Here is a 15,228-nt window from a genome sequence, read left to right as displayed (position 1 = left end):
ACCTCCCTTTATGCGTTCCAATCCGCCGTCATGTGACTACAAACACTTCCTCCTTCCAGGTTGAATGAGGAAGTGTATAGTCACGTGACGGCGGATTGGAACGCATCGTGGGAGGTGTTTAGGGACAGAGCGAAGAAGACGCCTGATGGGTAAAATTAACCCCCCCTCGCCCACCCGCACAGGTGATTTAATTAGCAGGATGAAATCCAAATAATACCTATTCGGATTTAATCCGCATTCGTTATTTGAGCATCCCTGGTTGAGAATTCTCATGTACTACTCTTTTTTTCATGGTGCAGTTTACTGTGGTTAGGTTCCCTAGTCCATTGGCTGAAAAAACAACCCCAAAGCATTAGGTTCCTGCCACCATGTTTGACAGTGGGGATGGTGTTCTTTAGGTTGAAGGCTTCTCCTTTTTTACACCAAATGAAGGAAACATCATTGTGATCAAACAATGCAATTTTTGTTTCACAGAAGACCAGACGTCTTCTTCTTTGTCCAGATGAGCATTTGCAAAGGCCAAACAAGCTTTTGCGTGCCTTATCTGGAGAAGTGGTCTCCTCCTTGTTCTGCATCAGTGGAACCTAGCATTGTGCAGTGTCCGTTGGATTGTCTGCCTTGAGACATTGCCACCAGCAGAGCCCAGATTCACCAGGATGGCCTTGGTTATGATCCTTGGATTCTTTATCACCTCTCTCACTATTCTCCTGGCCAGTGCAGGTGTCACTTTTGGCTTCCGACCATGTCCTCTGAGATTTTCCACAGTGCAGAACATCTTGCATTTTTTAATACTACTTTGCACTGTAGCCACTGGAACTGGAAAACATTTAGAAATGGCCTTGAAGTCCTTTCCTGATTCGTGAGCAGCCACTGAGCTCCTTTGTCTTAGCCATGACTGTCCACAAACCAACTGCAGAGAGCTGCTGTTTTTCACCTGTTAAGTTGATTAAAACAGCTGTTCCCAATTAATCAGGGTAATTAGGATGCTTTAGAACAGCCTGGACTATTTGTAATGGTATAGAACTTTGGATTTTCTCACAGACTGTGACAGATTGTGAAGGGTATGAATAATTTTGGACTGAATTTTTTCCCCCCACAATAATGCCTCTTGTACATCGTCTTATTATCTTTTGGCTTTTCATGACTCCTATGTCATTTCCCATCTAAAAATGACTTGCTGGTGGATTAAAAGTAACTTTAAGTCAAAATTTGCCAAGGGTATGAATAATTATGGGCAGCACTGTATATAGCACCGACATATTAGGCAGCACTGTAAAGAGTATATTGTCTTGTAGTGTACTGTCCCTCAGAGGGGCTCAAAATCTAGACCCTGCTATAGTCATATGTCTATGTATGTATCGTGTAGTGTATGTATCAGTCTAAAACCAATTTTAGGGGGAAGCCAATTAACTTATCTGTATGTTTTTGAGGTGTGGGAGGAAACCTACGCAGGCACAGGGAAAACGTACAAACTCTGTGCAGATATTGCCCTGGCTGGGATTCAAACCGGGGACCCAGCACTGCAAGGTGACACCGCTAACCACTGCACCACCATAGTGGCCCATATGCAATTAAGTTTTCCTCCCAGGTTTTCTCCTAAATAATATTTTCATGCATTAGCAATGTAAGGCCCTTTAACCCACCAGAAAGCAAGAAAATACTCAAAATAATTTGAATAGAACTTTTTCACCTTCTTTTTGATACTTTTTCATTTGAAAAGTGCTGAAAAGTTATTTTAAAGAGAAGATGAAAAGTATCTCCAAGGAGACAACTCAGGAGACAAAGTTAATTGTCTACGGGCCGATATGAGCAGCGGTGTCTGACAGGGCAGAGCCGCTAATTCAGGGCTGGACCCATTTGCCAGAATTAATTGAGAGAAGGAGCCTGGGAGGGAGGGCGGAATCCTTGAATATACAAACTTAGAATGACGCATTAGCTCCTGACGAGTCTGGCAGAAGGGCGAAACACGTTGGGAGGAGACAGTGCCTTTGACATCACCCAAACTTGATCCCTTGATCCGCCAGCTTGGAGTCAGGGGGTGCAGAGGTTGCGACCGCATCGGGGCCCTTGGGCCAGAGGGGCCCCGTAGGGCCCTCCCTGAACTGCAGTATTAGCTCTATATTGGTCCTGTGCTCATAATAATTACTTTTATAGATACTTTGAATAGTGGTAATCATTAACAAACTGTTCCCCATCCCCTTCTTGCACCTCAGACACTGTAGTTGCCATTGGCAAGTTTTGGCGCGCTGTATCAATTGTTATGTATAGAGTGCTTGGGGGGGCCCCATGTAAAACTTGCATCGGGGCCCAAAGCTCCTAAGCTACGCCACTGCATGGAGTCCTGATAGAGAGGGAGCAGAAAGCCAGTGATGTGAGGCCGGAGCACAACCACAGGGTCCCAGCAGACATCTCTGATTTAATGAGCCAGTTCAACCACTAGATGCGCAAGTGCGCATATAGTGCAGAAAGGGGTACTTTGTTTTAGGGCCCATTTCCACTAGTGGCGCGGCTGCGAGACGCGCGGCGACACTTCCAGGTCTGCGGGAACGCTGACAAATCCCATAAGCTGTTCCATGCATGGCTATGGGATTCGCAGCCTCCCGCACAGAAACTGATGGCAATGTCGGCCGAATCGCTAAGGTAAGTACCATTGTTTCCTATGGCAGAGTTTCCCCGCTCGATTTGCCTGCGGGGAAACTCTGCGGATTCGGCCTGGTTTCCGCGCTAGTGGAAACGGGCCCTTAAAGTTTTTATGTTATGATCTATGTATTTGCATTTCACCTAGGTCCTAGGCATTATAGATACCAGTGCAGATTGACATTTTGACACCTGGTTCCGAAAGTTGTTCATATCTGGTGAGCTCCTTGTGATAAGGTAGAGGAATGAGGCACGTGTGCAAGCACAGAATTTTCAACTATGCAAGAGGAGTACGTTATTATTATCGTAGACGGTATTGTGGTATTGTGCTGTGCATACATACAGTGGTATGTGCAGATTTGCATTGTAGATTATTATCTATGGAAGGATTAAAGTGGAGAGCGCTGCAGGATTTTGGAACTGTCATATAGGCAAAGGCAATGAGAGCATCTCCAAGTACCCTATTGTTTCATTTCCAATAGTTGGAAATATGATGGGTTTTTTTTTTCAACAAGAATTTTATTGAAATGATACAAAATAACGGTAATACAAAGTTGCCGTATGTACAGCCTTTAGCCAAGTTAAAGAGGAACTCCAGTGAAAATAATGTAATAAAAAAAAGTGCTTCATTTTTACAGTCATTATGTATAAATGATTTAGTCAGTGTTTTCCCATTGTAAAATCTTTCCTCTCCCTGATTTACATCCTGACATTTACCACATGGTGACATTTTTACTGCTGGTAGGTGATGTCACTGGAAGGATATGCTGCTTGCTTTTCGGCAGTTGGACCCAGCTGTAAACAGCTGTTATTTCGCACAATGCAATGAGGTTCACAGACAGGAAACTGTCAGGACCATGGTCCTGACATCACACTGTGGGGGGGGGGGGATTTCACCACAATATCAGCCATACAGAGCCCCCTGATGATCCGTTTGTGAAAAGGAAAAGATTTATCGGGTCTCCCCTGTGATGTGCCATCCAGCTGCAGGGTCTCCCCTGTGATATGCCATCCATCCGCCGGGTCTCCCCTGTGATGTGTCGTCCAGCTGCAGGGTCTCCCCTGTGATGTGTCGTCCAGCTGCACGGTCTCCCCTGTGATGTGCCGTCCATCCGTCGGGTCTCCCCTGTGATGTGCCGTCCATCCGCCAGGTCTCCCCTGTGATGTGGCGTCCATCTGCCGGGTCTCCCCTGTGATGTGCCGTCCATCCGTCGGGTCTCCCCTGTGATGTGCCGTCCATCCGTCGGGTCTCCCCTGTGATGTGCCGTCCATCCGCCAGGTCTCCCCTGTGATGTGCCGTCCATCTGCCGGGTCTCCCCTGTGATGTGCTGTCCAGCTGCAGGGTCTCCCCTGTGATGTGTACACTGTAGAAAGAAAAATCCCTCGGCACTCGGATTACAAATTGTTAGGGGTGAGAGCTCAGACCTGCACTTCTAGGAATGTTCACCTCAAACGCTTGTATGTGGCACTTGAAATGTGCCGTCCAGCTGCCGGGTCTCCCTTTTGATGTGCCGTCCAGCTACCAGGTCTCCCCTCTGAAGTTCCCTCCAGCCGCCGGGTCTCCCCTGTGATATGCCCTCCATCCGCCGGGTCTCCCCTGTGATGTGCCGTCCATCCACCGGGGCTCCACTGTGATGTGGCGTCCAGCCGCCGGGTCTCCCCTGTGATGTGCTGTCCAGCTACCAGGTCTCCCCTGTGATGTGCCGTCTAGCTGTCAGGTCTCCCCTGTGATGTTCCCTCCAGCCGTCGGGTCTCCCCTGTAAAGAGCCTTCCAGCTACCAGGTCTCCCCTGTAATGTGCTGTCCAGCAGCAGGGTCTCCCCTGTGATGTTCCCTCCAGCCGCCGGGTCTCCCCAGTGATGTGCCGTCCAGCCGCCGGGGCTTTCCTGTGATGTGCCGTCCAGCCGCCGAGTCTCCCCTGTGATGTTCCCTCCAGCTGCAGGGTTTCCCCTGTAATATGCCCTGCAGCTGCCAGGTCTCCCCTGTCATGTGCCGTCCAGCTGCCGGGTCTCCCCTGAGATGTGCCGTGCAGCCGTTGGATCTCCTCTGTGATCTGCCCTCCAGCCACCGAGTCTCCCTTGTGACATGCTGTCCAGCTGCTGGGTCTCCCCTGTGATGTGCAGTTCAGCTGCCGGGTCTCCCCTGTGATGTGCAGTTCAGCTGCCGGGTCTCCCCATGATCTGCCCTCCATAGCCACCGCTCATCTACTTCCTGTTTCTGCTGCAGGAAGTTGGCGAGCAGCGACTAGGAAGGGCAGAACACAGGGAAGACCCGGCGGCTGGACTTAAGTACCTTTATGCTGCTGCTGTTCTTTTGCATAGAGGGGGAGGAGAGCACTGGAGGGGGACCCTATGAGAGGGAGGGGGGAGAGAAATCAGGCCCCTCTTTCCTGGATGGGTGCTGTGCGATCATTCCAAATGGGGAGGGGGGGGGGGAGAGACGCATCCTCACAAGTTTGCCTCAGATGGCAAAAAGTCTGGAACCGGCCCTGATGACAACAATGAATAGAGCTCCAGAAGCTTGGTCCATGCTGTCTCCTCCTCTGCAGTCTGCAAGCTGCTCACTCTACTTCCTTATTCAGTGCGAGCGGCAGAGGAGGAGACAGCGTGGAGCAAGCAGCTGGCGCTCTATCATCTGCTGAAACCCGGAGACAGTAGCTGAATCTTCCGCCGCCGTACATGACAGGAGGGGAGCCGCCGAGGTGAGGGAGGGAGGAAAGGAATCGGGACCCCCCACCCACCAGGTAATTGAATATAGCCCACCCACCAGGTAATTGAATATAGCCCACCCACCCCCACCAGGTAATTGAATATAGCCCACCACCACCCACCAGGTAATTGAATATAGCCCACCACCACCCACCAGGTAATTGAATATAGCCCACCACCACCCACCAGGTAATAGAATATAGAACACCCTCCCACCCATAAGGTAATTCAAAATAAAATCACAATCTAATCCCTACCATAGTCATAGTCTAATATCCTACCATATTATTATTATGTATTTTTATAGCACTGACATTTTCTGCAGCACTTTACAGAGTACATAGTCAAGTCACTGACAGTCCTCAGAGGAGCTCACAATCTAATCCTACCATAGTTATATGTATGGTAACTAGGACATTACTTTATATTAAAGGAGGGGGACTCTATGCAAAGTTTTGCTGGGTAGCAGTGTTTCTGAATTACAATCCTGCTAAGTTCATGTACATTTTGCCCTGTCCATGATACATCAAGACCACGCCCACCTTCATGGTCATGCTTCTTTTTTTACCACAATCATGGGATGTGTGGGCCCCAAGTTGAAATTTCTCCGGTGGGCCCCCATGGTCCCAGTCCGACCCTGGTGGATATGATATACGAGACAGAAAATGGAGGGAGGAGCGTGGATGGGAATTTAAAACAAAAGGTGTAAGGAGAAGGAAAAGAGGCTTTTAAAGTGATGGGAAAAAGGGGAGGAAGTGATGTGAGTGGCAAAAAAAACCCCAAAAATCTCAGATATGAGTTCGGGAAAAAAGTGTGATTAAGCTGGTCAATTCGACATGGAATCAGACACCTTTCATCGATTGGGCATACTGGAACACACTCGATTCTCTCTAGATTTGAATTAAATGGTCGATGGTACAGACACATCACTAGATGTACGGCCACCTTTACTGTGTAGGGAAACAGAAAGGGACTTCAGGCAATTTCTTTGTAGGCTTAGTACTCTATGTACCTATATTTACCTCATCATTCTACATACACTTCTGATATCCGTTAATAAATAAAAAAAAAATCTCTCCTTTTTTTCTGCAAATATGTACAGTGGTTTGCAAAAGTATTCGGCCCCTTGAAGTTTTCCACATTTTGTCACATTACTGCCACAAACATGAATCAATTTTATTGGAATTCCACGTGAAAGACCAACACAAAGTGGTGTACACGTGAGAAGTGGAATGAAAATCATACATGATTCCAAACATTTTTTACAAATAAATAAATGCAAAGTGGGGTGTGCGTAATTATTCGCCCCCCTGAGTCAATACTTTGTAGAACCACCTTTTGCTGCAATTACAGCTGCCAGTCTTTTAGGATATGTCTCTACCAGCTTTGCACATCTAGAGACTGAAATTCTTGCCCATACTTCTTTGCAAAACAGCTCCTGCTCAGTCAGATTAGATGGGCAGCGTTTGTGAACATAAGTTTTCAGATCTTGCCACAAATTCTCAATTGGATTTAGATCTGGACTTTGACTGGGCCATTCTAACACAAGGATAGGGTCGTTGTCCTGCTGGAAGGTGAACCTCCGCCCCAGTCTCAAGTATTTTGCAGACTCCAAGAGGTTTTCTTCCAAGATTGCCCTGTATTTGGCTCCATCCATCTTTCCATCAACTCTGACCAGCTTCCCTGTCCCTGCTGAAGAGAAGCACCCCCAGAGCATGATGCTGCCACCACCATATTTGACAGTGGGGATCGTGTGTTCAGAGTGATGTGCAGTGTTAGTTTTCCGCCACACATAGCGTTTTGCATTTTGGCCAAAAAGTTCGATTTTGGTCTCATCTGACCAGAGCACCTTCTTCCACATGTTTGCTGTGTCCCCCACATGGCTTGTGGCAAACTGCAAATGGGACTTCTTATGTTTTTCTGTTAACAATGGCTTTCTTCTTGCCACTCATCCATAAAGGCCAACTTTGTGCAGTGCACGACTAATTGTTGTCCAATGAACAGATTCCCCCATCTGAGCTTTAGATCTCTGCAGCTCTTCCTGAGTCACCATGGGCCTCTTGACTGCATTTCTGATCAGCACTCTCCTAGTTCGGCCTGTGAGTTTAGGTGGACGGCCTTGTCTTGGTAGATTTACACTTGTGCCATACTCCTTGAATGACTCGCTTGAACAGTGCTCCGTGGGATGTTCAAGGCTTTGGAAATCTTTTTGTAGCCTAATCCTGCTTTAAATTTCTCAATAACTTTATCCCTGACCTGTCTGGTGTGTTCTTTGGACTTCATGGTGTTGTTGCTCCCAAGATTCTCTTAGACAACCTCTGAGGCCGTCACAGAGCAGCTGTATTTGTAGCTGTATTAGATTACACACAGGTGCACTCTATTCAGTCATTAGCACTCATCAGGCAATGTCTATGAGCAACTGACTGCACTCAGACCAAAGGGGGCTGAATAATTATGCACACCCCACTTTGCAGTTATTGATTTGTAAAAAATGTTTGGACTCATGTATGATTTTCTTTCCACTTCTCATGTGTACACCACTTTGTATTGGTCTTTCACATGGAATTCCAATAAAATTGATATATGTTTATGGCAGTAATATGACAAGATGTGGAAAACTTCAAAGGGGCCGAATACTTTTGCAACCCACTGTATGTATGTCATTTTAATAAATGATTTAACATTTTTTTTATCCAATCCTGCAAAGCTTTGAAGTAGAAATGCAATTGAACCCCTGTGTAAGTCTTGACAGGTTATATTACTACTCAGTCTCTTTGCCCCAATCTTTTACCGTAGCTTTGAGCCCGGCCCACGTCTTCACCTATAGACAAGCTCAGGTGTGAACAGGACACACTTCCTGTCTCCTGACTACGGTTACCCCCAGGTCTTAGCGTGCAGGCAGAGCGGACTGACCATTTGGGCATTCAAGCACGGACTGAGGGCCCGTGGTCAGAAAACCCTGAGCAGGAGGGGAGGCAGCCAGTGAAAGAGGGCGATGGGCATAGCAGCGGAGAAGGGGGGAAGTCTCCGCCTTCCCTCACCTTGGGGCCCCCCTTCCTGGATCTGCCCTCCAGAATGTGTAAGTGTCGCACATCGGCCGACAGCGGGCGGGGACATACCCCTGTTACAGCCACTGGAGGAGGCTCTAATCTGTGCGCCGCTAGTCTGATCTTGAATAGACCAGACTAGTGGCACACAGATCAGCGCTCCCTCCTACATATACTGGGGGTACTTATAGACCTAGCTACATATACTGGCCAGCCCGCCCAGCAGAAAGCCAGACCAGACCAGCACAGAAGCCAGTTAACTCTGCCTTGTTATGTTTAAGTGATACTGCCTATTTATGTGATATGCTGTATTTTTGTGTTTGTTTTTTTTATAAATGGAGAGGTGAGGCTTTATCCAACGTTTTGCTGTGCAGGCCTACATAGACAGCTGTTACTGTATGTGCATGTAAATTTCGCTCCACCCATGACCACACCCTCATTCTGGTGCGTAGCCACACACCCAGGGGCAAATCCAGGATTTCCAAGGGGGGGGGGGTTCCTGAAAGCGGTGTGTGGACGTGGCCAAAACATGGTGTGGGTGGAGCCAAATACTAGCAGTTTCTAGGATAAATTGCACCCAGGGTGAGGGCGTAAAATGCGCCCCCAACGTTTAGACAGGTATAGGTGCCCGCAGTATAGGTAGCCAGCTATAGGTCCCCCCCCCAGTATAGGTAGCCCATATAGTTGCCCCCAGTATAGGTTAGATAGGTATATGCCTCCAGTATAGGTTAGATAGGTATATGCCCCCCAGTATAGGTTAGATAGGTATATGCCCCCCAGTATAGGTTAGATAGGTATATGCCCCCCAGTATAGGTTAGATAGGTATATGCCCCCCAGTATAGGTTAGATAGGTATATGCCCCCCAGTATAGATTAGACAGGTAAATGCCCCCCAGTATAGATTAGATAGGTATATGCCCCCCAGTATAGGTTAGATAGGTATATGCCCCCCAGTATAGGTTAGATAGGTATATGCCCCCCAGTATAGATTAGACAGGTAAATGCCCCCCAGTATAGATTAGATAGGTATATGCCCCCCAGTATAGGTTAGATAGGTATATGCCCCCCAGTATAGGTTAGATAGGTATATGCCCCCCAGTATTGATTAGACAGGTATATGCCCCCCAGTATAGGTTAGATAGGTATATGCCCCCAGTATAGGTTAGATAGGTATATGCCCCCCAGTATAGGTTAGATAGGTATATGCCCCCCAGTATAGGTTAGATAGGTATATGCCCCCCAGTATAGGTTAGACAGGTATATGCCCCCCAGTATAGATTAGACAGATATATGCCCCCCAGTATAGATTAGACAGGTATATGCCCCCCAGTATAGATTAGATAGGTAAATGCCCCCCAGTATAGATTAGACAGGTATATGCCCCCCAGTATAGGTTAGATAGGTATATGCCCCCAGTATAGGTTAGATAGGTATATGCCCCCCAGTATAGGTTAGTTAGGTATATGCCCCCCAGTATAGGTTAGACAGGTATATGCCCCCCAGTATAGATTAGACAGATATATGCCCCCCAGTATAGATTAGACAGGTATATGCCCCCCAGTATAGATTAGATAGGTAAATGCCCCCCAGTATAGATTAGATAGGTATATGCCCCCAGTATAGACTAGATAGGTGGAGGAAGGTGCCCCTGTGTGGGGAGAAGATTGCCCTGGGAAGAGAAGAGAGAAAAAAATTGTGGCGGCGCCAATAAGGGATGCGGGAGCCGGCTTTATTCCTCGCTCCCTCCCTCCCTCTGAATTCCCCTCACCTGCGGTGATTGTGTGCCCGGCTCCCCCATGAGTGTGTGCGCAGCGGAGCGGTAGGTCCTCTTACCGCAGATCAGGCGCATCGGCAACTGGAGTCTCCTGCTTCCTGTTTACCATGACGTCACAGGAAGCATAGAGACTAGTTGCCGGTGCGCCTGATCTGCGGTAAGAGGACCTACCGCTCCGCTGCGCACACACTCATGGGGGAGCCGGGCACACAATCACCGCAGGTGAGGGGAATTCAGAGGGAGGGAGGGAGCGAGGAATAAAGCCGGCTCCCGCATCCCTGGGCCCCTCGCTCTAGTCAGAGTCCTTCTCGCCGCACACAGATATGAGCAGGCGGCAGCTGTGCATCTGTGACTGCCACTGCTCAGATTTAGAGGGAGACTTCCGGTCTTGGTGCAGGGGGGTGTTCTGTACACCCGGAACAACCCCTTCCGTGCGCTTCTGACACCCATTTCGTTGCTGGAGAGCCCAAAAGTGCCCCTGATCTCTTAGGATCCTAGCCAAGATCACCAGCATACCAGCCATAGTCTTAAATGCAACTCACACTTTATTGTGCATTATTCCACATCAGGAACCTGATGTGGAATAGTGCACAATAAAGTGTGCATTGCATTTAAGACTATGGCTGGTGTGCTGATCAGTGGTGCTCATCCGGATTCCGGATATCTGAACTACCCAGATAATCCGAACTTTTTCCACTATCTATATGTTTTAAAATCCGAATAGCACTATCCGACAAACTTGGATTTCCCATCTGAAATCCGAGCGGTTAGATATCCGAGCAGAAGCCAAAATCACCTTCCATGGCAAAAATCCATTTCGAAGGGGGAGAGAGAGAAAGAGAGAGATAGACCTCCGAAAGGGATTTTGACCATTTGAAGAGACTTTTTTCAGGTCACTTCCGGTTTTCTAACCGGATATCCAAATCCGGCCGGATATTGGGTTCGGATATCCAACTTTACTCGGATAATAAAAAGTTCGGATTCGAATATCCGATTCGGATCCCGATATCTGGGTATCCGGATCCAGATCAATTCGGATTTTGAAAAGCGTTACCCGAGCACCCCTGGTGCTGACCTGTATCAAGGATATTTTTCAGCTATTTATCCATTTACACACTCCTTTTCAATTACAGTTTCTGTTGCTGAAGGTTCATGTGATATTTCCAAAGTGGGCATAATTGGTGGAACCTTCAAAATAATCGATGGGGAAAAAAATGGAATTAAGGTGCAGTTCAGCTGTCCAAAAGGAAAGTATCCACATCCAGAGCCAGTCCGTGAGTGCCGTAATGGGCAATGGAAAAACGGAAATACAACGGCTGAATGTAGAGGTAATCTCCTTCTTTCCTCTTCTATGTTGATGTGTTACTTTTTGCCTTCTCCTGTGCCTATACTGGGGGGGGGGGGGGGGGGACATCTGGCTACCCCTATGCTGGGGGTAGTCATCTGGTTGCCTATACTGGGGGGTGGGGAGGGAGACAAGTCCAAATACAAAAAAGCTTTATTGGCAGGACTAGATACAGTTAGCATTGCCAAAGAAATACATTAGCATTAGCACTGGAAGGGATGGGGGGGGGGGGGGGGTTTGGGTGTAGGGGGTTGTGGTATTCCATCCATAGGAGTAGGAATGATGTACGAGACAATATAGGGGTTTGAGGTATAATACAATACAATACAATAACATTTCTATAGCGCTTTTCTCCCATAGGACTCAAAGCGCTTAGGCTCTCTCAGATTCAGTAGTTAGTAGGATGAAGTATTCACACAACAAAAGTTATATTTCTGCAAATGCCAGACTGAACAGGTGGGTTTTCAGTCTGGATTTAAACACATCCAGGGATGGGGCTGTCCTGATCTGTTGAGGTAAGGAGTTCCAAAACATAGGGGCAGCATGACAGAAGGCTCTGGGACCAAAAGTTTCCAAGTGGACTCTGGGTATGACTAGATTATTAGAACCTGTGGATCTGAGAATGCGGGGATTGCTACGCAGCTGTAACATATCTTTCAAGTATCCAGGGCCTAGATTATTAAGGGATTTAAATGTCAGTAGGCCGATCTTGAATAGGACCCTCCATTCTATAGGTAGCCAGTGAAAGGAATGCAGGACTGGCATTATGTGGCAGTGACGGGGTTGGTTGGTTAGCAGTCTGGCAGCAGTATTCTGTAATCAGCTGTAGGCGGTACAAGACCTTTTTTGGAAGGCCCGTGTAGAGAGCATTGCAGTAGTCCAGTCGGGATGTGATGAAGGCATGGACTAAGGTTGGCAGATTTTCTGGGGGAATGAGGTGCTTGATTTTTGCAATGTTCTTCAGGTGAAAATAGGATGATTTCACCACCGCAGAGATTTGAGTTCTGAAGTTTAAATCCCCATCAATTAGAACTCCCAGGCTACGCACATGATCAGAGCTGCGCAGATCCGTGCCTCCTATTCCCAGTGGTGAAGACTGCAAGTTAAGTTGTTTTGTTATCATGCTCTGCCCTCCAATCAGAAGGACTTCAGTTTTGTCTGCATTTAGTTTCAGCCAGTTGTCATTCATCCATTGCTGTAGTTCACGTAAGCAGGCGTTTATAGTTAGAGTTGGGTCTGTCACACCAGGCTTGAAGGAAAGATATAGTTGAGTGTCGTCTGCATAGCAGTGGTATGTCAGGCCATGTTTTTGGATTAGTTTTCCCAACGGTAGCATGTAAATTGTGAAAAGCAGGAGAGAGAGGATTGAGCCCTGGGGCACCCCATACCTAAGTGATACAGGGGTGGACAGGAAGGGCCCCATAGACACTTTGTGGGTTCTGCCACTCTAAAAGGATTGGAACCACTGAAGTACTATGCCATCAATGCCGCAGTATTCCTGTAGCCTGTTTATCAAGATGTCATGGTCAACTGTATCAAAGGCTGCAGAAAGGTCTAGCAGTATGAGGATTGAGCACTCTCCTCTGTCTCTTGCCATGAGCAGGTGGTTGCATATTTGGATGAGGGCCGTTTCAGTGCTGTGGTGTTTCCTGAAGCCAGACTGGAATGGGTCATAACTGTTGTTTTGTAGGATTCTGGCTTCTAGCTGGAGGTATACAGCTTTTTCAATTAGCTTGCCCAGAAAGGGGCAATACAGTCCATAAGGGTGAGGAGGATATGGGGGGGCAGTATGAGGGGTATATAGTCCCTGGGCTATCATGTTCCTCCCAGTTGGCGGCAGGCAGTGACATATTGGTCAGCTATTTGCCGTTGTTTTCTCTTCCCCCGGTAGGATGTACAGTTTCCTCTTTTCTTCTGAGGAGGTGAAATCTGGCTACCTGTACTGAAAGGGGGGGGGGGGGGCAGGGGAATCTGGCTGCTTATATTGGAGAGGGGAGGGTCCTCTGGCTACCTATACTATGGGACATTTTAGGGTGCTCTTGTGGCTACTTATACTGGGAGGAGTCCAGCTGGCTACCCATACTGGGGTTCCCTCAAGTATAGGCAGCCATCTGGTTTCCTATAGGGAGGGGTCATCTGGCTGCATATACTGTGGGGGTCATCATGCTGTTTATAATGAGGAGACATCTGCTTTCCTGTACTGGGGAGCACACCTGCCTGCCTATACTTGGGGGGGGGGGGGTCATCTGGCTACCTATACTGGGGGACATTAAATTGGGGGGCTTTTGTGAGTACCTATACCGGGGGAGTCCAGCTGGCTACCACACTGGGGGGGGGGGGGTGTCATCAGGCTTAGTATACTGGTATACTGGGGGGACCATCTGGCTTCCTATACTGGGGAGGATAACCTATACTGGGGAGTAAGCTGGCTGCATATAATGGGGAGGGTCTTCTGGCTCCCTATACTGAAGGGGTCATCTGGCTACCTATGGGGGGGAGCATCTGGCTACCAATACTAAGCAAGTTATTAGGCTACCTATATTGGGGGTACCCTGTCTGGCTAGCTGTATTGGGTAGGCACACTCTGGCTACGTAATACTGGTCACGCCCTCTCTGGATACTTATATTGAGGAGCTACCTAATACCAGGGGGTACCTCTTGTTATCACCACAGTCATTGGGAGGGGACCTTGAAACATTTTTACAAACTCACCCCAAAAACTATTTAGCCTAGAAACTAACCTTGATGCATCATTACCTGATTCTTCCTATGCTGTGTTACTGCATACCTATGCCTGTGCTATGTCACTGCCTGCCTCTGCCTGTGCTATATCACTGCCTGCCTCTATCTGTGCTATATCACTGCCTGCCTCTATCTGTGCTATGTCACTACCTGCCTCCATCTGTGTTGTGTCACTGCCTGCCTCCATCTGTACTATGTCACTTCCTGCTTCCGTCTGTGCTATATCACTGCCTGCCTCTATCTGTGCTATATCACTGCCTGCCTCTATCTGTGCTATGTCACTACCTGCCTCCATCTGTGTTGTGTCACTGCCTGCCTCCATCTGTACTATGTCACTTCCTGCTTCCGTCTGTGCTATATCACTGCCTGCCTCCATCTGTGCTGTGTCACTGCCTGCTTCCGTCTGTGCTATGTCACTGACTGCCTCCATCTGTGTTGTGTCACTGCCTGCCTCCATCTGTACTATGTTACTGCCTGCCTCTGTCTGTGCTATGTCACTGCCTGCCTCCATCTGTGCTGTTTCACTGCACGCCTCCATCTGTGCTGTGTCACTGCCTGCCTCCATCTGTACTGTGTCAGTGCCTGCCTCCATCTGTACTGTGTCACTGCCTGCCTCCGTCTGTGCTATGTCACTGCCTGCCTCCGTCTGTGATGTGTCACTGCCTGCCTCTGCCTGTGCTATGTCACTACCTGCCTCCGTCTGTGCTATGTCACTGACTGCCTCCATCCGTGCTGTTTTACTGCCTGCCTCCATCTGTACTATGTCACTGCCTGCTTCCGTCTGTGCTATATCACTGCCTGCCTCCATCTGTGCTGTGTCACTGCCTGCTTCCGTCTGTGCTATATCACTGCCTGCCTCCATCTGTGCTGTGTCACTACCTGCTTCCATCTGTGCTGTTTCACTGCCTGCCTCCATCTGTGCTGTGTCACTGCCTGCCTCCTTCTGTGCTGTGTCACTTCCTGCCTTAGTCTGTGC

The 15,228-nt window shown here is 48.2% G+C and overlaps 1 protein-coding gene across 1 annotated transcript in view; it reads left to right on the top strand.

Annotated features, from left to right (window-relative positions):
• Positions 1–15,228, top strand: part of LOC137528779 (complement factor B-like) — a 150,909-nt gene that overhangs the window by 9,093 nt on the left and 126,588 nt on the right. The window contains exon 2 of the mRNA XM_068250351.1: positions 11,299–11,493. Coding sequence (XP_068106452.1) covers positions 11,299–11,493 — 195 coding nt within the window. The remainder of the gene's footprint in view (positions 1–11,298; positions 11,494–15,228) is intronic.

This window comes from Hyperolius riggenbachi, chromosome 8, assembly GCF_040937935.1.
Source record: "Hyperolius riggenbachi isolate aHypRig1 chromosome 8, aHypRig1.pri, whole genome shotgun sequence".
Classification (NCBI taxonomy): Eukaryota; Metazoa; Chordata; class Amphibia; order Anura; family Hyperoliidae; genus Hyperolius; species Hyperolius riggenbachi.
This window is presented reverse-complemented; position numbering and strand designations above follow the sequence as displayed.